Source organism: Sminthopsis crassicaudata, chromosome 1 (genome assembly GCF_048593235.1).
Source record: "Sminthopsis crassicaudata isolate SCR6 chromosome 1, ASM4859323v1, whole genome shotgun sequence".
Taxonomy (NCBI): domain Eukaryota; kingdom Metazoa; phylum Chordata; class Mammalia; order Dasyuromorphia; family Dasyuridae; genus Sminthopsis; species Sminthopsis crassicaudata.
In genome coordinates this window covers 157,622,135-157,648,606 of record NC_133617.1, presented here as the reverse complement: position 1 = coordinate 157,648,606, position 26,472 = coordinate 157,622,135, and the positions used below count along the sequence as shown (strand labels likewise).

The 26,472-nt window shown below is 31.5% G+C and overlaps 1 protein-coding gene across 2 annotated transcripts in view; it reads left to right on the top strand.

The window, feature by feature from the left end:
* Nucleotides 1-26,472, top strand: part of CNBD1 (cyclic nucleotide binding domain containing 1) — a 529,678-nt gene that overhangs the window by 337,481 nt on the left and 165,725 nt on the right. For both annotated transcript variants that reach the window (XM_074284959.1, XM_074284949.1), the window contains exon 7: nucleotides 20,136-20,273. In XM_074284959.1, the coding sequence (XP_074141060.1) occupies nucleotides 20,136-20,273 (138 nt within the window). The remainder of the gene's footprint in view (nucleotides 1-20,135; nucleotides 20,274-26,472) is intronic.

Genomic DNA, 26,472 nt, shown 5'->3' with positions numbered 1-26,472 from the left:
ATAGTAAAAAAAATTAAGTAATGATCAATTCTAATGGACATGGCTCTTTTCAACAAGGAGGTGATTAAGAACAATTCCGATAGATTTGTGTTGGCTATCTGCATCCAGGGAGAAGACAATGGAAACTGAATGTGGATCACAAAATAGCATTTTCACCTTTTTTGTCTGTTTGCTTGATTTTTCTTATTTTTTCCATTTTTGATCTAATTTTTTCTTGTGCAGCATGATAAATGTAGAGATGTGTATAAAAGAATTGTACATATTTAGCATGTATTGGTTGGAGGGAAGGAAGAGAGAAAATTTTGAAACACAAGGTTTGGCAAGGGTGAATATTGATAACTATCTTTGCATGTATTTGGAAACTAAAAAACTATTTAAAAAATAAAATATTCAGAAGAGAAAAGTAGATTTGAGAAATGAACAGCTAGCAAGTAAGATTTTCAGAACATGGACTTTGGACTTCTGTTATTGTTCATTTGTTTAAGTCATGCCTGACTCTTTGTAACCTCATTTTGTGGCAAACACGTTGGAGTGGCTGATGTTTCCTTCTCCATTTCATTTTACAGATGAGAAAATTAAGGCAAACAGATTTAGATTAAATGACTTGCCCAGAATCACACAGCAAGTATCTGAAGCCGGTTTGAACTCAAGAAAATAAGTCTTCATGACCTCAGGTCCAGTGCTCTATCCATCGTGATACCAAGATGCTCCTGGATTTTCATTTATTTTCAGCAGTGTCTGACTCTTTGTGACCCTATTTAAAGTTTTCTTTGCAAAGCTATGGAATGGTTTTCCATTTCCTTTTTTAGCTTTTACAGAGAAGGAACTGAGGCATATAGTTAAATGATTTGCTGAAGGTCATAGAGCTAGTAAGTCTTTGAGGTCAGATTTGAACTCAGGAAGATGACTCTCTTGGCTCCAACTATTGCTCCACCTAGATTTCTGAACCACAGTTTGTAATATATCCAGGTCTGGCAAAAACCCAGTCAGTTTGTTTATAGTATTACAAATTTGATCAAGGATTTTAATTTGGAAAGGACTAGAGAGAAAGATTGTTACATTTATTGACCAATCCTAATTCCATAAAGAACAATAGTCTTCAAACTTACTGGATTTATGTACATCCTGTTTGTTGAGAAAAAAAGTTGATAATTCATCCTAAATACTTATTTATAATATTAAATATATAATAATATGCAAATAGTATGAACACTATAAAGTATGTTAAAATATTCATTAAAAAAGAACTAAACAAAATTTAGTAAAACTCATTTTAGCAGCTAGATGAAGAATGAATTGGAAAGAACAGAGATTAGACAGTGAGGCAATTAAGATTTTTTTGCAACAAACTAGTGATAAAGTAATTGCCAAAAGAAATAATTGATTATCTTAGACTATGTCAAAATGTCATATTAATATATTTTTACTTATATTGCAGTAATTTCAAATAAAGAAATGTCCACATCTACTATCCCATTAAAACTTTTCCATATAAAATGAAAAAATTAAGCAAAATATCTGATATTATGGATATATATGAATAGTATATATTTTGCCTCATCTTTCTGTAATAAGAAAGGTGTGTTTCATATTCAGTTCCTCTGAATCATCAACTGATTTTTGATTACTTAGATTTGAGATAATTTTAATAATCCTTTTAAAATTAGTGTTCAATATTTATTGTTATATAATATATATATATATGTATATATATATATATAAATTAACATAATATAGTTTTTTCTCCAGCCACCCTCTAATTAATGTGTAACCAATTTATTTCCAGTTCTGTGCTCCCACAAAAAAGTTCTGCTTTGATTATTTGGACCTTTGCTTTGGACTTTTATTTTCAAGATATATTTCTAGTACTTTAACTGCTGAATTAAAAGTGTGGAGAATTTAAACAATTATTTGACATAATTCCAAATTATATATACATATTACATATTAATATTATATAGTATTATATATCATATATATATTTAGAATAAGCCATATTTCTTCCAACATTGACTACTTTTATTTTTGTCACTTGTGTGAATGTTGAATTTATGTAAAAACATGAGTTACTTAATGTGCATTTCTCTATTAGAGATTTGTGAAGTTTAAGAATCATTTACAGTCTGTATTTTATTAAAAAAACCTTTCTCATGTCTGTTGAAAATATGTATTGAGGAATGGCTCCCACAGTTATAGATTTGTGTCTGTTCTCTACTTTCTTGCATCATATTTTCATCAGTGGTATTTAATATTGTTATGACCTTTCCCATGTATATTTGAACTTATTTTATTATGGTATGAGGTATTTATATAAAAGAAATTTCTCCCAAAAAGCTTTCTAATTTTCTTACAAGTTCCTGTCAAAGAATTTTTGTCCTTGAGCTTATCAAAACAATAAGCTACTCTTTTCAATTGCTTTTATTTCTTGCTTTTCTAATTTATTCCACTCAACTATTCTTCAATATTTTAACCAATATGAAATAGTTTTGATGTATGTACTTTATGATATAGTTTGAAGTATGATCATGTCATGTCACTTTCATTTGTACTGTTCCTCATAATTTCTATTAAGTTTCTAGTCCTTTTGTTCTTCTAAAATAATTTTGCTATTCTTTTGCATGGTTTTGAAAAAGCTATGATTATCCCCATTTTGTTATTTTTATTTCTGACCAAATCTATAAGAAATTAACACATTTAATATCATATATATGGATATTTCCACTTACTTTTAAATAAATTATAATTTACATGGATTTATAGAAATTATGCAAATTACATATTTATAAATTATATACTTTGTACTACACTAATAACTTTTTTTATTTTAAAATTCATACAAAAAGGAAATGAAAAAGGATGAAATGATGAAATAAAATTTGATCCTTTATTCAGTAGAGAAACACTGGGAGATTAGAGGATTAAAATAGAAGTGATAGCATTGGAGACAAAACTCATTATTGGCCATCATTAGAAGAACTGAATGAGACCTACAATCCTTGCCTGATTAATTGATTACACAACACTTGGAATTTTGATATATACCTTCAGTGCTTTATGGCCCCCAATTCAGAGACCATTAGAATAAAGTATCCAATGATAATTTAATTTGTATAGTAATCATTCTGCAAATTACTATTACTTGTGTAATTTTATTATTTTGGAATAGTTCAAGTATAAGTAATAACTATCTCTTCAATCAAGTTTCCTTTATTTCTCTAGTCTTGTAATTACATGGATATTTTTTGAGTCTTAATATGCTAAATATGCAATATTTTATACATCATCTTGCTATTTTTAGTGGAATTTTTTAAAAGTTTTTTTTTTTGTTATGACAATTTGATGGTTTTGTTGTGAATTCTTAAACTATATTGAAATAGTTAATCATCCAATTTAGTGTCTTTACTGATTCTCTGAATTTTTCTAAATATGTGCAATTTCTTTTTTTGCTGAGGCAATTGGGGTTAAGTGACTTGCCCATGGTCACAGAACTAGGATTTTTTGAACTCAGGTCCTTCTGACTTCAGGACTGATGCTCACCATCTGTGCTACCTAGCTGCCTATATGGAGATTTCTAGAAAAAGGAGATTACTTCTTATAGGAAGATTCTTTACAGAAGGCAGAATTTTAACTGAAATTTGAAGACAGTCAGAGAAACTTTTCTTTCATTTGATTTTTTTACTTCTGCTATAAATAGACTGATTTCTCTATAATCCTGAAAGAAACCCCAAAGAACATTTATGTGGTCCTTCTATTCAATCTGGCTACTTTACTATGATTGTTTTTCTTTATAAACCTGATCCCTCTACTCTCTTATTATCACTTTTTTCATTAAATCTTTGGAAACTGGATTTTTCCTCCAATATTTCCATTCATTCATTGATCAATCTGTGACCTTATCGATGCACATATATAGTGGTTTAAGTTCAGAATTAAATAAATAGAAGTACTTGCTCCATTGAGCTGAATTTCAATCTATACACAACATTTTGATTCTTGCTCATGCCCTCTAATTAATTGGTTCAAAATCATGTTTCTGGATATATTAAAGACCTTTTTATATATCTTTTAACCTATCCAGTGTATCAGCAAATAATTTAACTTATTGATCTGTTATTAACCCCTAATTTTACTGCATGGCTGCCCACCTCTTTTTTGGGGGGGGGTGAAATTATATGTTTCTTCATTATCCTTGATGCCACTTATTATACGTGAGTCATGATACATAATATGCTATATTACATTTAGGCTTATTATGCGTGGTTCCACTACTCTCTGGATGGCCTGAGTTTTTGATTCTTTGAATTGCATGGCATTTTATTTTGATTCATAAATAAACACAACAATATGGATTCTTAAGCCAGGTATTGTTGTAGTACTTAGAATTTTTCCAAATCCAAAAAAAACCAAAACATTTTTACATTCTCTTATTTAATTTTGAGTCAAATATATTATCCATCTGCAATGCCTGTTGAAGGCTTAAAATGAGGTAGAAAAAGTTAATAATCACCCAAGCAATTGCATAATGTAATCTGTTTAATAAATATTTATCAATTTTTTTTCTTATGTGAAATGATAAACATATATCTTTTGAGTTCTTTTGGGCAAAATCAGTTTTATAATTCCAATATGAGAATACTGCCTTATAAACATGGAGTTTGAGTTTTAATAGAACCTTATGATATATAATGAAGCTGAATATCTTAACATATTGACTACCTGCCCTGTCAGTTTGATTCTATAACATTTCTCTTGTTGATCCTCTCTTCTGTATTACCACTAGCTTCTGTATTACCACTACTACTACTACCACTATTACCAAAAGTAATTATAGTTATTTTTGTTCCTCTCCATTGTTTTCAGGGTTTCTTTTCCATCCTACAAAGGGTACCACTCTCTAATGAACTCATCATATAATATTTTACATTATGGTCATTTGTATTTTGTTCTTCTCTTTCTAACATGTGAAATGTTCCATTAGAACAAGGACAATTTTTATCTAAATATTGTATTCTCATTAGTACCTAGAACATTTCTTTACACAGTGGAAACATAAAATATCTCTTGAGTGAATGAAAGTTTTGTTGTTAGTATGTTCTATGACTCCTTTAGGCCTTCAGGTATTGTGTTTTTTTTTTTTTTTTTTTTTTTTTTTTTATAAAAATAGAAAATTAATTAGGGCCAGGCTTAAAAGATAAGAATACTTAAATTACCTTCAGGAAATTATAGAATTCCAGAGAAGGTGCTCATCTTTACTATATAGGGAATTTCCTCTTGAGGGAATTGACTATATAAGAAAAAATCAAGATCCTATATTCACTTTACAAAAGGGACCCTGTCTTTCCATGTTCAGATCTTGGGAACTCTGCATCATAGACTGTGTATAAAAAAGCATTTGTGTTTACTGTGGCACAGCATCTTATGATCTCATCTAATGGAGCATCCTTGTGTGTAGTCCTAGTATAATTCTTCTATAAACCTCATTAGCATTTTCTTTAGCAAGTTGCTTTATCAGAATTTCTGTTGCTATATTTTCACAAATAGTTTGTATGACAGCTGTCTGCAGACGTCCCATGAAATCAGCAAAGGTTCCATTTGGACCTTGAGCTATTTTCATGAAGACTTCCCCTCTGTCTTGCCTTCCTGGGAGGATGCCCCATGCTTTGATAACAGCAGAAGCAATTTGCTCATATGCTGCTATAGGGTAATTAATCTGTGCTAAAGTGTCTGCATGGTCAGAAGGTACTGGTATATTAACTCCAAATTGCCTATATCTTTGGCCTTGTATTCTATAGAGTTTACTATACTCAGAAAGCCACAACAAGGTTTGTCCAGGTTCTAAACATATCCTTGCTATAGATTTCCAATCATTAGGGGTTAAAACATCAAAAGCCAAATTCTCTAATATCATCTTAATATAAGATGATGTAGACCCATAAAGAGTGCAAACCTTTTTCAGATTTTTGATAATTTCTAGATTAAAAGGAGTGTATCTTCTTTTTTACTGATGTGTTAAACTCTTCACTCACAGGATACGTTTGTATTCTCAGATCAGCTGTGTCCTACCCTTCCTCTTGGGCTTTAAGTAGTGCCTTTTGTAATTTGAGTCATAGGGGTTGGGCAGGGCTTCTGGATGAGTGGTGGTGATGGAGTCACTTCCCTTCCTACTCCTCCTCTTTCCACCCAGGAAGGCAAAATTGATGGAGGACGGTCAGAAGATGGGAAATGCACTAAGGGCACCTGCTTGGGTAAAGGCAGAGGTGAAATGAGAGATGGGGTTGGGCATGGTCCTCAACTTGGTCTGACTGGTTATGTCTTCCAGCTGTGTCCCGTCCCCTCTTCCTCTTTCTCCTTACACTTTCTTGTCCCTGTGCTTATAGTATAAGATCTAATTCTCCATGCCTTTCAGCTGCTTTGCACCCTTCCCCTCCTGCTCGCTCTTCTTTTTCCTTATTCTAAAACTTAAGTAATTCCTTACAAGCCAATTGTATTATATTGTATATATATATATATAGAATGTTTCTTCAGGAATTGAATCAGGACCATTATTTCTATAATATTCAAATAATTGCTCTTCCATTAATTTCCACTTGTCTGGTTCTAATTTTTCTTCCTTAGAGAATCAAGGAGACTTGAATGTTTCTAATAGCCCAATGATTTGCTTCCAAGTTACAATCAAACCTTGTTTTTTATTAACTTAACTATATACACTCTACCCACTTTCATTGGAGTGAGGAAGATTCTTTTTCAAGCATTTGTTCCATTTTAGCTGAAACACTAGTTTAGCCCTTATCAAAGTTTCCTGCTTGTCTATTTTTTAACTCACCCGATTTCCAGGTCTTGGGAATTTCTCCACTGAATTCATGATCGTGTTAGTCGAACTGCTGAGTGCAACACTGAAGGAAACAATAAAGACTTTGGACTTTAATCCTGACTATTCTCATGGTGATTATTCTGCTGAGACCAAGGCCCTCCAGAAAGCTAGCCTAGACATTACATTTTGTGCCTAAGGGTGGAAGTAAGGATTTGCACTCAAATCCAGCTACTCAGCAGTCTGCACATCTCAGTCTCTGACTTTGGTCTGACTCTGACCTCTTAAATACTCTATTATAATTACATCATTTCATCATACTGAGTATAAGCCAATCATTATATCACTAGGGAACCATTATCTCATCAATTCCACTGAGTTAATATCTTGTTGTAAGACTACATCATACAGAGTTTTAAATATACCTTTTCAGAGTTCCTGCTCTCTACAAAAACCTAAGGTTGGATTATATGGGAGAAGCAGAATAGCATATGGGACAGAAAAATGGTTTTGGATGTATAAAGACTTGAGTTCTAGTCTTGATTCTGAAATCTCGGGTTTTTTGATATGACTAAATGATAGAACTTCTCAATACTCTAAGCAATTCTAAAATTTTAAGTTTCAGCTAAGTACTGATGTATATTAGTAAACATTTTCCAAACTTAGAAATTATCTGTACCTGTGAAATTGTACATCCTTGTCTTCATGTTCTTGTTGCTCTAGGTTTTCATGACACTGTTCTCCTTTTTCTCTTGCCCATCTGACTCCCATCTCAGTCTCATTTGCTGTGTCTTTATCCAGGTCTCATCTATTAACATATGTGTGCTTACCACGCAGATGTCTTTTCTTTTCTTTTTCTTTTTCTTTTCTTGTTATTCTATCTTATTTCTTATGTTCATCTCTTCAGATCTTTATGAAGTTGATTCTCAAATCTATTTATCTATGTGTTGAATGAAAAATCCTGAAAAATAGTTTCTGGATAAGTAATAATCAATTGGCTAATAAATTGATTGTAAATTACTGAAACTTTGAATAAGTGCACTTGAATCAGACAACTGAATACTTAAGGCTAATTACCTATTGGACAATGACTGTATTAGCATATATTTGGAATTGCTCTTCTCACAGTTAATGCTGGCTTAATGTTTGGAGTTAAGAGAATTGTGTGTAAGGATTAGGGGATAGAGTGAGAGAGTCAAGAGAACTTCACTTTTTGGCAGGATGAGGAGAAGGGAAGTTGGTGGTGAGCCTCATGGAGGTTTGTCTGTCCCCTTCATGTCTCCCCCTAAAGACCAAGTTCTTTTACTTATCCTGACTCCAGCTGTTCCTGAGGCCTCCAGGGAGCTAGCCCAGACTTTACATTTGATAATCAGTGGTGATTTATTTTCTGATAATCAAAGACAAAAGACATGAAAATCCAGAAAGTTTTAAATAATTTCTGAAAGGGAATTACCTTGAAAACTCAAAATCAATCCTGATTTATGGTTATTTAATATAAAGGTGGACTAAAAATCTTCAGCTCCTCTTGCTGAGAGACGATTCTGAGACTTCTCATGCCTCCTCATTGCCTCCAGCAATCTGTACAGCAGTATCTCCATTCAAACCATTCTGATTGGTTTTCTTCTTCATGAGCTGTGTTGTTCTAAACTCTAATGGAGGGGCACAAGGAAAAGAGTTCATTTTCTTGGGAACAAGAACTGGCCCATACTGGATTCTACAATCTAAACATATGTAAGATCTTTTAGTTGGGTGGGGTCTGGTTTAACTTCAAAGATCATGTTTCCTGTGGATTAGAGTTAATCTCAATTAGTCATGTTCTTCAGAGGCTGACCTTTCATAGGAATTGAAGAAGCAGAAAGAAAAAAAGTCCAGATCCTAATTTAATAATTGGTTATTAATATAATAGAAAATACTTTTTCTCATTCCAGTTATAACTTTTGTCTTGACCTTTAACTTATATTTCTAACTGCTATTGGACATACTGAACTGAATATCTTCAACTCAATGTAATTTTCTCCAAATCCTTTCTTTTTCCTAACTTTCCATTACTGTTGAAGGTAATTACCACCACTTTCCCAGTCACACAGTCTCACAATCTTAAACTTTTAACTTTTACATTCTCCACATAAAGCCAAATTCTGGCATTTCTACCTTTGTCACATCTCTCAAATATACTGTGTCTCCATTATGTACTCTAACATTGACACTATCCCTGTGTAGGCTCACGCTGTCTTATGCCTGGACTGTTGCCATAGTCTTCTGATTTTTTTCTCTACCTCAAATTGCTCCCCATTTCAGTATATCTTCACTCAGCTGTCAAATTGATCTTCCGAAAGTGCATTTCTGATGATGCTCCACCTTTCCCTTATTCAATATACTTTAATGGCTTACTATTACTTCTTAGATCAAATATAAAATCCTCTTTTGGGCTTTTAAAGCTCTTCATAACCTGGGACTTTACTATCTAGTCTTCCTATACTCTATTGCCTCTCATTTACTTTGAGATCCAAAGACACTGACTCTCTGCTGTTCAATGTTCATGTCAGTCTTTCTCTTAAATCCCTACATTTTTATTGTCTAGCTCTCATGCCTGAAACGGTTTTCTTCCTCATTTCAACCTTCTGTGACTTTTAGTTATAGAGTCTTAGCTTCTGCAAGAAGGCTTTTAGGTCCTTTTTAACCTAAGGACTTTCCTTCTGAAATAATCTTCAATTTATGATTTATATATCTCATTTGTACAAAGTGGTTTGCATATGAAATTCCTTATTACACTGTGAGCTTGAGAGTAGGGCCTTTTTTGTTTTTGCCTTTAAAAAAAAAAACTCTATACCTAGCATAATGGCACAGTGGTTGACACAGAATAGGCATTTAATAAATGTTTGCTGACTTCTTAACCCAACTATTCCTGACTTAGATTGTATGATCCCTGAGATTACTTATAGCTATAAGTCCAATGGTCCCAAAGAATTCCACTGTGAAGGTATTTATTTGCAAATCATGGATTACCGTGATCTCAGACTTATCAAAGTTCATGTGACATACAAATTACATTACAAAATACAAAAAAAGACTTATGGCAAGAGTAATTAATTGATAGGTTTTTTTAGGTAAAGATAATAAGTTAAGTTTTGAACATGTTAATATAATATGTAACAAGTATAATTAGCTTATAATATCTAGTTATGAATGATGTATGTGAGAAGGCTTTATATGATGGAAAAAGATAGGACAAAATGGTGAGATCCATAACCTATAGCTACTATCTTCCCCATACTAATGGGGTAATTTTTCTTTTCTTGTATGATCATAATTTTTTATTATAGTATGTTATGGAAATGCTTGTTTTATTCCATAAATTAAAAATAAATAAATATATTAGGATTATCCTTCATTCTTGATTAGATCAAGCAACTAAAGTTTTAAGCTATTTATTTAACTTTTTGGTCCCTGAACCAACAAAGACTTTAGTTTGATGGCAATACCTTTTACGGGCAATAATGCATTGAGGAGAAGAAAAGTTAGGATATTGCATAGCTATTCTTTTAGTGAGAATGAGGATAAACAGATTTGATAGGGCATGATGCACTATCATAATGAAATATTAAATGACAGACATTGGGCAGACCTACGTAAAAGACTTACAGAAAAGAAATGAATAAGAATTAAACAGGAGAAATAGCTGCTTTTGAATAGTCAAAGTAGCTGAATTTCATATAATTCTGTAAAGTTTGCAAATCTTTTTGCATGCATTCTCTTTGATTTCAATAACTCTGTGAGGTAATTGATATAAATATTATTATTAGAGAATCTGAGGTTTGGACATAATTTAGGCAAATCTCTATTTTACCAGTGAGGAATCTGAAACCATTAAGTTAACTTGTTCATGCTAATAAGGATCTGAGGCAGAGCTAACTCAGGCCTTCCCAATTCCTTTCTAATTTGCAATCTGTACTGGCATGAGTAGCTGTATTGATGAGATCACAGATATGCTGAAGTTCTCAAACTGTCTTTTATTTTGGGTCAAGAGACATAATTCTGATACCTTTATTGTATTCTTTCTGAATAATTTAATCCAGATGATTGATAGGGTGGGAGTCTAGTGTTTATCTCACTATTTCTTCTCCATACAATTACATTGCATCTTGAAGGAATTGTTCTATATTATTCTTTGTATAGTATTAGTTTATGCTCCATCCTCATAATCTAGTTGGCTTAGATTGTCTTTTGCTTGGGGAATTCTACAAGTCTTTGAAAATTTATTACAACTCTTCATCTACTGAAGATCATTCAAAAAGTAATCATTCAAATAGTAAGAGGAAGGTTTGGAATTGGCAAATACATAAAGATATAAATACATGAAGATAGGAGGGACAATGAGTAGGACATCCTGGCTCAAGTGGAATGGCAAAATTAGTTTTTATGGTGACCTTCCTTATTATAGTCCTAGAAATGTATCTTGGAAAACTTGAAGGTGAAATATTGGAATTAGAAATTCTGAGACATATGATAAGTAGTTCAGACACTGTTAGGGGTATTTGGTGCATTCTTATTTGTACAAGCCAAGGATCTTGATTGGAGGAAATCTTTAACAGTACCCAGATCCCTTGGGAGCAAGCTGTATTTATGTATTGTAATCAATTCTGTATCTTCTTTCTTGGTGTGTTCCCCTCTGTACTTGAAACTTATCAGATGTTATATCTACAAATGCCAGTAAGATGGAAATCCTGGGGAATATTAAGTGAAACCTCTCTGGACAAGAGAGTTTGTGTAACTGAATGTGAATAATGTTATCTCCAAAAACATGTCCTTCACTAAGGAGAATAAGGCCTTTTCTTGGTTTTAAAAACAGCATCTCTAATCTTAGTTACTGAATTTACTTTGAGCACAGAAGCTTGGAAGCCAAAGGCAGTGAGAAGAATACAGAAAGAATAACTACAAGAACTTTTAAAATTTCCTTCCTTTTTTTTTAGATTTTTTTAAACCTTCACAACATGATGTTTTGCATTGTCTTTGTCTTTCTGTTTCTCTCTTTCTGTTGTCATCTAACCTTATCTATCCTTATTTACACCTGCTAATTTGAAATGAGAAATACAATAAAATCATGGACTTTGACTCTCCAAGGGTTAAAGTACCTTAGAGACAGCATCCTCAGAAAGAAACCCTACTCTTTTTTTGCTTGAAGAACTCTAGTGATAAAAAATTCATTATCTACCAAAGCAGACCATTCAACTTTTGACTTGCTCTACTTAAAAAAAAAAATTAAACAAAGGATGAAATTGCTTTATTAGTGAATGATTTTTATAATGTTTCTATAAAACCATTCCATAAAATCCTTTATTATGGTAACTTTTAAAAACATTTTTATTTAATTCACTATATCTGAATTATATGTAATTTTTAATAATTAAAAAAATTGACTTTCAAATTCTCTACCCCTTCCACTCCCTTCATCCCTCCTTGAGAAAGCAAACACTTTAATTTTAATTATACACGTGAAATCATGCAAAACATATTTCCATATTCTTACTCTAATTTATAAGGAAAATTTTCCATGTATCAATCTAAATCTGGAGTTTATAATTCCTTAGGATAAAAGGATTTAGAAGTCACAGTTAGAATGAAAAGGATTTTTACTTCTTCGTTTTATAGTTGAAGAAGCTGAGAGTCAGACCTTAAGTGACTTCTTCAAATTCACAGCATTTATAAGTAGCAAGACCAGAATTTGGATCTAATCCTCTGACTCTTAATCCAGTGATCTCTGCATTACATATTTATATAGTAACAGTCTTTTAAAATTATAATTTCATAATTATATATTTTTAAATGTCTTTAAATTTATGTCTGCATCTCGCTTCTCTACCAAATAATCCCTTCATAAACATATGTGAAAGTGAAGCAAATTCCTACATCGTCCATATTCAGCATTACTATATATTTTCAGTGCATCACATCTTTGGAAAGAGGTGGAACTGAATCTTCCTGCTTTTGTCTTTTGGGGCCAAGGCAAAAGTATCTGGTTACCTTTTTTCATGACAGCAGAAAAATTTGAAAATGTGATCATATCCCCCTTAAATTTACTTTTCTTTTGCCTAATCTTTTGAAATTTCTTTTATCAGTCTTAATTTGTTAGAGTTTCAAGTCCATTAATCTCCTTGCGCACCATCTGGTGGACATTTGTAAGTAAAACACATTTATTAGGATCATACTGTGTATACTGGAGTATATGAGGTATTCATGGAGAACTACCTCTGGCATGATGATTTGCTGAATCCTTTTCAGGGCTGCTCATCCACCTTTGGTGTTCAACTCTCATGCTGCTTTTACTTGTGGATCCAAAAAATTGTAGCATGGGCAGTGGTCTTACCTGGGTAAAAATGTCTTAGCAGAGAGGTTAAAACAGATTGAGTATTCAGTAGACCTCAGATCAACTGGTAAATTAGGGGCATGCCTACCCCAAGTATGTGAAGACTTCCTCTGGAAGAAGAGGTGGATAAGAACAAATTGTTCCAATGGCCATGAAAACAGATGGTCAGTGGGTGCTTAGAGCTTGGTCATACATCAAAGATGCCAAGATCATCTGCTGTATCCTGAATTATCACCAGTATTCTTAACTTTCATCTTGCCATTGAATTTCAGTGCTCACGAAGAGAGAATAAAGCTACTGACTTTGACCAACTCTGCTTCACTTAAATTTAAGTCACATGGCAAGACATCATTACCTGGTGATGTCATTGATCCTCCTTAAAAACAAAAGATGCACAATAAGAAGCATTTTCCTAAACTTTGGTATTAGTCTCATGGAAAGGAGCATACATCCTATATACATTTATGTACATTTTAATGTACAAATATGTACAAAATTTATATATTTGATATAATGGAAGTTCCTTGGAAGCAGGAAATAGTTCATTTTTATGTTTTGCTTCCACAATGATAAGCACAATGCTTAGAATATTGTAGATAATTAATAAATTCTTATTGTTTGATAGCTTTCCTATCTTGAACTTATGCTGTTTATTTTTATGAACCTAACTATGTATTATATTATATTTAATCCATTTATTCAGACTATAAGAATTTTATGCCAATTTCACTATACAGTTATTTTGATGAACTTAGCATAACTTAAAAATATAGTAAGCATAATTTCAATGATTTCAGCCAAGTTAGTGATAAAATTTTTGGAATTAGGGCCTCAGGATATTCATTAGGAACCTCCTTTTATGTTAGCATCAGCCTATCATTAATCACTGACATATGAGTGTAATCAATTGAAACATTTTCAAATATTATCATCTAAAGCCTCCATTTCCAAAATATATAGAGAACTTCCATTCTCCAATTGATAAATGGTAAAAGGATATGAACAGACAATTCTCAGATGATGAAATTGAAACTATTTCTACCAGTATGAAAAGGTGTTCCAAATTATTATTGATCAGAGAAATGAAAATTAAGATAACTCTGAGATACCACTACTCACCTCTCAGATTGGCTAAGATGACAGGAAAAAAATAGTGATAAATGTTGGAGGGGATGTGAGGAAACTGGGATACTGATGCATTGTTGATGGAGTTGTGAATGGATACATCCATTCTGGAGAGCAATCTGGAATTATGCTCAAAAAGTTGTCAAACTGTGCATACCCTTTGATCTAGCAGTGCTACTATTGGGCTTATATCCCAAAGAGATTTTAAAGATGGGAAAGGGACCTGTTTGTGCAAGAATGTTTGTGGCAGCCCCCTTTGTAGTGGCCAGAAACTGGAAATTGAGTGGATGCCCATCAATTAGAGAATGGCTGAATAAATTGTGGTATATAAATGTTATGGAATATTATTGTTCTGTTACAAATGGCCAGCAGGATGAATACAGAGAGACTTGGAGAGACTTACATGAATTGATGCTGAGTGAGATGAGCAGAAACAGAAGATTATTATATACTTCATTAACAGTACTATATGAGGATCAATTCTGATGAAGTGGTTATCTTCAACAGTGAGAAGATCCAAATCAGTTCCAATTGATCAGTGATGAACAGAACCACCTACACCCAACAAAAGAACTATGGGAAATGAGTGTGAACCACACTCATTTACATTTCTGTACATTTCTGTAAAGCATTTACATTCTTTCTGTTACTGTTTGCTTGCATTTTTATTTTTCTTCCCAGGTTATTTTTACATTCTTCCTAAATCCAATATTTCTTATGTAGCAAGACAACTATATAAATATGTATACATATATTGCATTTAACATATACTTTAACATATTTAACATGTATTGGACTACCTGCCATCTGGGGGAGGGGGTGGAGAAAAGGAAGAGAAAAATTGGAACAGAAGTTTTTGCAAGGGTCAATGTTGAAAAATTACCCATGCATATGTTTTGTCGATAAAAAGCTATTAAAAAAAAGCTCTTCAAAATTTTGCTGAAAATGCTTTAGTTATAACTGCATTGCTTTTGTTCTTGTTAAAGCTTTTATTTTTGATATCATAACCCATTTTGTCTTCTGTGATCAGCTCTGCACCATTTCATTGGTTTACCTTGCAAAACTTTCTTTTTTGTATTATTTTCTCATATTCTAAGTGCCACTGGAATATTTGTGCTTATCTATGGAAATCAAAATAAAATTAATGTTTAAAAATAAAATCACAAAAGACAAAAAAATACTGTCATCAGTGTGCTAGACCTAGAGTTTGGAAAATCTGAGTTCAAATCCAGCTAGAGACAGTTTCTAGCTGTATAACCCTGAATAAGTTACATAGATTCAATCAGTCACAATTTTCTCATGGAAAAAATATATTACCCACTTCCCAGGATTATTGTGGAGATAGAGTATAAAAATATTTGTAAAAGAGTTTGTAAACATGAAAGCATAATATAAATGCTAGCAATTAATAATATATTGCTATTAATATATAAATATGAATACCTATTAATGATAATACTCTTAAATTTTATCCATTTTATCCACAAGAATATCATGATTATTAGTGAAATTAATGAAATTAAAATATGTTATATCTACAACATTCCTTTTATAAAAAATTCCAATAAACCTATTTAAAAAGAAATTACGTTAGTTACTCTCACATCTATTTTTAAAAATTAACCCAAATTGCTTTTTTAGCAATTGTTACTTTCTTTTAAGCTGCTTCTCAATACATATAATTGAGAACATTATTTTAAATGACTTAGGACAAATGAAAAAATTCATAAGAATGATATAAAAGTTTAAATAAGATTATCTTTGATAAGTAAAGAACCTGGGGTATTTGGAATATTAATGTAATATATTTAAAAGCTAATTTATTTTTATACCTGCATTTAAATTGCTGGTGTATCATATATTTTCAGCATGTGTAGAATTAGAAATCATAGAATTATAAGCTAAATTGGACAACAAAAGTATCTACTCCAATCCTTTTTTAGAGATGAGGATATCAGGGCTCAGCTAAGGATATGAGGAAATTTATAGGCCTTTTACTCCAACTTTTGTTTTCAGTCTCTGCTGATTACAAATATGCTCAGGTATTTTTTGTCATAGAACAACAAAAACACAATAGTAACTAAAAGCCTTGCTTTTAACATTTCCATTCCTTCAAAATATATCTTTTCTTTGTCATTCTTTCATTTCACTGTTAAAACTTCAAGAAAGAACAATCTACATCTGTTTTCTCCATTTACTGAAATTTGAATTCCTTCCATAATGCTCTGTTGAAACTATTTTCATTGAAGTCACACATGATTGCTTTTTCAATCTAGTGAATTTTTTTTTAAAAAAATCTAAGAATCCTTCTTTTATCTTTTCTATGTTATCTGACTCTATTGACTTGCCCTAGTTTGACACAGTTTCCCACCTTGGTTTCTGTGTTTCTACTTTTACTTGGTTCCCTTCCTACAGTCCTCATTGATTTATCACCATTCTCAAAACTCCTCAATTTATGTTTATTCCAAGACTCTATCCTTAACCTACTTCTTTTTCTCTCTTTTAGTTTCCCCCTTGGCAAATTTTTCTAATGACTTCATTATTTCCTGTTGTCAAATGACTGCCAAATCCATCAATGATGTTACTTTCAATCAATGAAAAGACTTCTCAAGCAGTTACTATATATTATAGGTGCTTAGGTAGGCCTCAGGCCTCAGGACAAAGACAGGAGATAAAAATATTCACTTCCTGTTGAGAGTTTAAAACACTAAAAAGAGTATATAATAATATATAATTAGTAATAATAACTAAAAATAATACCAGACTAGCATTTATATGGAGCTTTAAGAATTTATAAAGCTCTTAAATGTCATTTAATTAACACCTTGGGAAGAAGGTGTTACTATTATCCTTATTTTACATTTGAAAAATTTTGCAGGTACATTCATATAGTTACTAATTATCTGAGAACAGAATTGAAATAATCTTAATTCCAAAGTCAGCATTCTATTTACTGCATCATTTTTTCACTTTCCACCTAATCCACAAACTTTCCTGACTCTGCTACTCATTATACATATGAAATTATATAAACAATTACATGTTTTTGAACCTTAGTTCATTATAAAATAATGGATTTAGATATGTCCAAGATTATTTGTTTCTCTAAATCTTATGATCTTGTATGATACAGGGTTACCTGTTTTTGTTAATGACATTTCCATTGGATTAGTCATTGAGTCTTGTAATCATAAATTTTATTTGTATTTAATAAGTTATTTGGTTTCCACATTGGCTAAGTTTCAGCCTATATCTTCTTCTCCAGAGAGCCATCTTACATGACAAATATTTTTCTTTTATTATTTATTATTATTATTAAAATATTTTATTTACAAAGCATATGCATGAGTAATTTTTCCAACATTGACCCTTGCATAACCTTTTGTTCCAAATTTTCCTCTCCTTCCACACACCTTCTCCCCTAGCTGCAGGTGGTCCAATATATCTTAAATATGTTGAAATACATGTTAGATCCAATATATGTATACATATTTATACAGTTATCCTGTATGACAGATATTTTTGAAAAAGAAAACTAGAAAAATAAGTATAACAAAAAGATTGATAATATATAATATAGAAAAATAAGTATAACAAAAAGATTGACAATATGTAATATAGTTAGCATATATAAAACCTCAATTTTATGAAAGATGGATAAAAGGTATTTTCTCATATTTCTTTTTTAAGAGTCATGCTTGCATTTTGTAATTTTGAAACATTCCTTTTCTATTGTTTTATCATTTTTCTTTTAATTCATATCAGCATAATCATTATATATGTTATATTCTTGACTTTGATTTCTTTATCTTGCAGAAGTATATGTAAATCTTGTTGATTTTCTATTTTCTTCATGTTCATAATTTTTTATAGCACAGTATATTCCATCATATTCATAAATCACATTTTATCTGTCCCCTAATTAATAGGCATCTACTTTGTTTTCACTTCTTTGTTAGCATCAAAGTGCTACCAGAAATATTTAGGTGTATTTGAAAGAGATATATATATGTATATATATATGTATATATATATATATATATATATACTTATATATATGCATAATAGTATAATAGTATAATCTCTGGAATAGAGTAGAGGTCATGGCTATTTTAGTCACTTTATTTACATAATTGAAATTGATTTTCAGAATTGTTGTAATAATTTATAGCTTTACCAACAATGCATTAGTATTCAGATTCATTTCAGAGTCCTCTCACCTATTCACTAAATGTTTTATAAATCCTATCTTTCATAATCACTTCCTTTTCACCATCCACATGATTACTTGGTCTGATTGTGCTGCTCTAGGTTCAACAACATTCAGAGGTTTACTACTGCTTTAAAGATTAAAAAAGAAAAGAATGAAAAAAATCCCTTTTGAGTGTATCAAAGGCTCTGCAAAGTGTGAGAGTAGCCGAACTTTCCAGTCTTTTGCTTTCCCTTCTTGCAAATTTTGTCCAAATAAATTATATCAATACCTTTTTCTCCCTCCTGACTACTGATTTCTGTTTTGTGAAATTCTCTTCATGTTTTTTTTTTTTTTTAAGCTTCATTCTTTTAGGCTTTCTGATCTCCCAAATAGGTAAAAGAGAATTGTTTCACTTCAAATTTTCTTAGGTTGCTCCAATCTTTTCTTTACACTATCATGTTCTATCTTGTATCATGCTTTTTTGTACATGTATATATATATATATATATATTTGTATGTTTATACAATACACATATTTGTACATGTGTGTCTATATATGGGTTCATACATACATACACATATACTTGTATGTATACACACATACACACACATGCTATTTTTTAGTCATTTGAGTTGTTCTTGACTCTTCATGATTCCATTTGGAGTTTTCTTGGCAAAGATGCTGGAGTGGTTTGCTATTTCCTTCTAAAGTTGAGGAAATTGAGGCATCTAGAGACAAGTGACTTGCCCAGGGTCACATAGAAAGTAAATTGATGAGTTTGTATTTGAACTCAGGTCTTCCTGATTCCAGGTCCAATTCTCTCCAGGTCTCATTACCCATGAGTAAAGCTAGCCCACAAACTGGAACTGGTCCATCTTTCCTTCTTCCCTCACTTCCCTCCTCCCTCTCTTCCTCCATCCCTTCTTCCTCTCTTGTTTCCTCCCTCTTTCTTTTTGTCCTTCCTCCTCCCCCTTTTCTCTCCTTCCTTCCCTTCTTCCTTCCTTCCTTCCCTCCTTTCCTCCATCTCTTCTTCTCTCCCTCTGTTCACATAGGGTGTCATACCCATACATACAGATGCTCTGAAAAGCTTTTTTCCCCCTTCTTTTGATTCTCTGAACTCTCCCAAGATATCTTGGATTTACTGGCTAGATTTTTTTCATAAGGACTAGGCCTGGAATCAAAACCAATCTGATTCTAATTGGCTACCAATAGTTTGCAGACCAAACTATTTTGATCATTATTTGAGTCTTGATCGACTAAAATAGAATGTAAATAGAAGTCATTTTTGCATTGGCCAGAAACTTTGAGAATCTTCCTCTCCCAAATTTATTTATTTATTTATTTGATTTTTTTTTTTTTTTTTTTTTGACTAGGTGAAAGAAGAAATTCTTTGCCTCATTTGCTACCTAGCCTTGACTACTGAATGGGTACAGCCATAATTATGATTAGCATGTTTGAGAAATTGAATTGCAATAGTTTAAAGCAGTATATTCAGGTGTATTGTAGACTCTAACACTTCAGAAGTAATATTGTAGGTCAGACCCATTACTTTATAAAATTTCTTTTTTCTCCAGTGACACCTCTTCTGCTTCTCTCATTATTATCATTTTAAATGTTATACTAAATTATTTTTACTTTTTTATAGCTTGGTCCCTGGAGTGGCTTTGGCACACTGACAGAGTTGCCTGAACCTAAGATTGGTTCAAATTTGTATTCTCTTGTCATGGAAGATGATTGTGAACTTCTTAAAATCAATGCAAAGGAGTATGCCAGGGTAAAAGAGGTATGTTGAGTATATTCCCTGGTATAAAACATTTATATATAAAATAGAAAGTATAATAACACTATACTTACTTATGTTACATATTATATTATACAACATATCATATATTCTTAAATATACATATATATATCTATGGATCTGTACATATAAAATCATATATAAGTATATATAAAATTTCAATTTAGAAATATATACTTATACATAATATATTTTATATAATACAAGATTGAATAAACTATGTAATATAATATACACTATATATTATCTTATTCTGTATTATTAAAATATAATGTAATACATAATATTTTGTATGTATACATGTAAAATACATCATTATATGTAATATTTCTATTTTATGTATTTATAGATACTGTTGTAAAATTGCATATAAACAACAGAATGAATTAAATGTCATATGATATATATCTTATTATTTGATATTATATATTATCCAATTATAGTATATAATTTAAATGATAATATATGGCATATTATTATATAACATGCCACATATTATAATATTTTATATATGAACATTTTCTATATAGAATGAAAAAATATATATTTGTTTTCTATCACATATACATATATGTATATATGTATATACATTTATGCATGTATTTACATATTACATTAACAGATATATATTTATACACTTGTATCCTTATGATGACCTATGTTTACTATGTTAGAGAGACTTATGCTTTATCTGTCATAGTACAGTCAGATCTAATGGAGTTCACTTTTATTTTTGGTCAATTCAAATTCAATAAACATTAATTAAATGTCTTTATGCAACAGGATGCAATGAGAAGAATCATTATTGTAAACAGTGTGGGGGGTTGTTAGCAGCATATTCGTTTGAGACTTGAAGTCTCCTCAGATTTCATATTGTAATCATTAAAGTTCAGATTTCAGTAGGATATGAGGTTTTATGATTCATCCTCTGCAGAGGGAAACTATTAATGACTTCCTCCAAAGAACAGAAAAGTACTGAGGATTAAGTTACTACACTGACTATAATAAACAAAGAAATATATATTCCCCTTCCTACTCATATAAAGAAATCTGAATGTTTTAAGGGGCTTAGGTATATTCTAAATTTTAATCTCAAAGGAATCACAATCTAATCTGGGGAAAAGTAGAGGACTAGTGGAAAGTTGCTTTTTAACCAAGTTATGACTAACAACACTCTTATGCCATTTATTTTCCTGCTACCCCCAAAACTTTCCAGAATTTTAAAAATAATATCTTAACCTGTCGAACAAGGCTTACACAGATGGTAAAATATGATTCTATCTTCTCTACCCCATGAACTTCCCGGAGGACATATAGCCCATACAGGGTATGGCCCAATTCATCTGCTAATGTTTTGCCTTGCAGAATGTGAAAAGTGAACTTTGGACTAAGAAAAAATTACTTGTTGGGTATATTGTGATTATCTATTGTGATTCTCTACTGTGAACTTTTAAGTGGACTCCTAGAAAATAAAATGCCCTAGAAACTACCTATCCTATTCTCATAATAATCTCAAAGATAGTAGTTCCATTGTTTTGATAGTATTTATAGTAATTTTCTTTATATGAGAGTTTCCATTTGGTGTGGGACAATTATAATAATAATATAAGCTTATTTGGTGTCTTCTTCATATTGATCCAAAGGAACTGAGAGTACAAATATTTCCTTCACTTTACAGAAGGGAAAGCAAGTCTAGTAACAGTAAGTGAATTAAATATAGCTATTGAAAACATAACTTGAACCCTCATCTCCTGATTATAAATTCATTGTTCTTTCATACATCCTCATACATTATTGTTGTTGAAGTGTATAATGATCTCTTGGTTCTGCTCATTTCACTCAGCATCAGTTCATGTAAGTCTCTCCAAGCCTCTCTGTATTCATATTGCTGGTCATTTCTTACAGAACAGTAATATTCCATAACATTCATATACCATAATTTACCCAACCATTCTCCAATTGATGGTCATCCATTAATTTTCAGTTTCTAACCACTACAAAAAGGGCTGCTACAAACATTTTGGCATATACAGGTCCCTTTCCCTTCTTTAGTATTTCTTTGGGATATAAGCCCAATAATAGCACTGCTGGATCAAAGGGTATGCACAATTTGATAACTTTTTGGGCATAGTTCCAAATTGCTCTCCAGAATAGTTGGATTCTTTCACAACTCCACCAACAATGCATCAGTGTCCCAGTTTTCCCACATCTCCTCCAACATTCATCATTATTTTTTTCCTGTCATCTTAGACAATCTGTAGTGGTATCTCAGAGTTGTCTTAATTTGCATTTCTCTAATCAGTAGTGATTTGGAACACTTTCATAGGAGTGGAAATAGTTTCAATTTCATCATCTGAAAATTATCTATTTATATCCTTTGACTATTTATCAATGGGAGAATGGCTTGATTTCTTATAAATTAGAGTCAGTTCTCTATATATTTTGGAAATGAAGCCTTTATCAGAACCTTTAACTGTAAAAATGTTTTCCCAGTTTGTTGCCCAAAAAGCAAATTCCAGCTTAAAAAAATTAAATAAAAAGGCAAAATGAGCTCTAACTATAGATGGATTTTATAAAGAAAGAGAACAAATTTCAAACCCTGAGGAGACTAAAAGCAGATTGTTTCCAGATGAAGGATCGAATGGGAATCTAACCTGGTTTCCATCACACAAGGCTCTGCTAGATGAAAATTTTAAAAAAATCTTAAAAGAGAGCTACAAGAAGAATGGAAAAAGGAAAGAAAAATCTCTGCAAGGGAGTGTGGAAAAGGCATATAACTCATTCAAAGAAATATTTGATAAAGTGGAAAAAGAAAAACAATTCCATGAAATGTGAAATGAAAAAGGTAAAAAACTCTCAGAAAAATAGAATTTGTGAATTGGAAAAAGAAAATAACTCCTTAAAAATTGTGACTGGAAAAAAAACTCAATAGAACAAAATAACTCATTTAAAAACTCAATTGAACAAATACAAAAAGAAATTTAAAATGTAAATAAAGAAAATAATTCATTAAAAATCAGAACTGAAGAAATGGAAGTGAATTACTCTATGACTCATCAAGAATCAGTCAAGCAAAACAAAAAAAAATGAAAAAAATAGAAAAAATGTTAATTACCTACTTGGGAAAACAATAGACGTGGAAAATAGGTCTAGGAGAAATAATCAAAGGACTATTGGACTTCCTGAAAATAATGATGAAAAAAAGAGTACATATCCTATTTTTCAGGAAATCATCACAGGGAACTGCCCAGATATCATAGAATCAGAAGGTAAAATAGCCATTGAAAGATATCATCAAAGACCTCCTGAAAGAGACCTCAAAATTAAAACTCCAAGGAATATTGTGGATAAATTTTAGAACTATCAACCAAGAAAAAAATATTATAAGCAGCCAGAAAAAAAGACAATTCAAATACAGAGGAGCCACAATAAGGATTACTCAGCGTCTAGCAGCTTCCACATTAAATGATCAAAGGACCTTGTATCTGATATTGCAAAAGGCAAAGGAATTTGGAATGCAGCCAAGAATACACTATCCAGCTAAACTGAAAATTTTCTTCCAGAAAGAAGATGGACATTCAGTGAAATAGGTGAATTCCATTTATTTATGTTGAAAAAACCAGAGCTAAACAAAAAATTTGACCTCCAAATATAAGACTCAAAAGAAATATAAAAAGGTAAAAAGAACTCCTGAGAACTGTATTTCTCTTATGGGTATACATAGAGAGAACATGTATAATTTGATTTAATTGTTATAATATAAAAAGGAACTAGAGGTGGAAAGGGGATTGTACCAGAAAAAGGAAAAAGTGGAGGTAAAAAGATGGAAATTACATCTAACAAAGAGCCAAAGGAAACTTGTTATTTTTGAGGATAAGACGGGAGGGGACTGAACATTGTGTGAATCTTATTCTCATCAGATTTGTCTCAAAGAGAAAATATTGGACATATTCGGTTTCATAGAGAAAGTTCTCTCACCTCATTGAAAAGTGGGAGGGGAAAATCAGAAAGGCTAAATAGAAGGGAATACAGAAATAGTAGGAGAAAGGTATAAGAAAGGGGGAGGGACTACAAAGGGGGAGGGTTACTTGAGGTATGTGGTGCCAGTAAATTAAATACTGGGGAAGGGAGTAAGGGGCAAAGGAAAGAGAAAAGTATAATCTGGGAATAATAAGATGTCAGGAAATACAGAACTAGTAATTTAACCATAAATATGAATGGAGTGAACTCTCCCATAAAGTGGAGGCAGATAGCAGACTGGATTAAAAGCCAGATGTTTACAGAAAACACATTTAAAGCAGGGTGATACATACATAGAAAAGCTAAAAGGCTAGAGCAGAATCTATTATGCTTCAGGTGAAGTAAAAAAAAAAAAAAAAAGGCAGGGACAGCCACCCTGATTTCAGATCAAGCTAAAGCAAAAATTGATCTAATTAAAAGAGACAAGGAAGGAAAGTGTATCTTACTAAAGGGTACCATAGATAATGAAGCAATATCCATACTAAACATATATGCACTAAGTGGTATAGTATCTAAATTCCTAAAGAAGAAGTTAAAGAGAGCTGTAAGAAGAAATAGCAAAACTATAAGAGTGGGAGATCTCAACCTTGCACTCTCAGAATTAGATAAATAAATGAAAGAGGTAAATAGAATACTAGAAAAGTTAGGTATGCTAGATCTTTGGAGAAAACTGATTGGAGACAGAAAGAAGTACACTTTCTTCTCAGCAGTTCATGGAACCTATACAAAAGCTAAACAGATATTAGGACATAAAGTAATCAAAATAAAATGCAGAAAGGCAGAAATAGTAAATGCATTCTTTTCAGATCACGATGTAATAAAAACTACATTCAATAAAAAGTCAGGAGAAAATAGACAAAAAAGTAATTGGAAACTAAATAATCCCATCCTAAAGAATGAATGGGTAAAACAACAAATCATAGACACAATTAATAATTTCATACAAGAGAACGACAGTAATGAGACAGCATACCAAAATTTGTGGGATGCCGCCAAAGCAATAATAAGAGGAAATTTTATATCTCTAGAGGCTTGCTTGCATAAAATAGAGAAAGAGAAGATCTATGAATTGAGCTTGCAACTAAAAAAGCTAGCAAAAGAACAAATTAACCCCCCAATCAAATATCAGACTTGAAATTCTAAAAATAAAAGGAGAGATTAATAAAATTGAAAGTTAAAAAAAATTGAATTAATAAATTAAATTAAAAGTTGGTTTTATGAAAAAAAAAACAAAATAGATACAATTTTGGTAAATTTGATTAGAAAAAGGAAAGAGGAAAATCAAATTGTTAGTCTTAAAAATGAAAAGGGAGAACTTTCCACTAATGAAGAGAAAATTAGGAGTTACTTTGCCCAACTTTATGCCAATAAATTTGATAACCTAAGTGAAATGGATGAATACCCACAAAATATAGGTTGCCTAGATAAACAGAGGAGGAAGTAAATTGCTTAAATAGTCCCATTTTAGAAAAAGGAAATAGAACAAGCAATCAACTCCTTAAGAAAAAATCCTGAGAAACAGATAGATTTACATATGAAGTAACAATTAAGTCAAATACTATACAAACTATTTGAAAAAATAGGATTGAAGGAATCCTACCAAATTCCTTTTATGACACAGACATGGTATTGATACCTAAACCAGATAGGATGAAAACAGAGAATGGAAATTATAGACCAATCTCCCTACTCAAAATAATCTTAAGTAAAATGCTAGCAAAGAGATTACAGAAAATCATCTCCAGGATAATACACCATGACCAACTAGAATTTACATCAGGAATGGAGGGCTGGTTTAATTTAGGAAAACTATTAGCATAATTGACTATATCGATAACCAGTTTAACAAAAATCATGTGATCATCTTAATAGATGAAGAAAATCCAACACCCATTCCTATTAAAAATACTAGAGAGTATAGGAATAAATGGTCTTTTCCTTAAAATAGTATCATCTATTTAAAACCATCAGTAAGTATCATATGTAATGGGAATAAACTGGAATCATTCCCAGTAAGATCAGGAGTGAAACAAGGTTGCCCACTATCACCATTACTATTCATTATTGTATTAGAAATGCTAGCTTTGACAATAAGAGAAGAAAAAGTGATTAAAGGAATTTGAGTAGGTAATGAGGTAAACAAATTATCACTCTTTGCAGA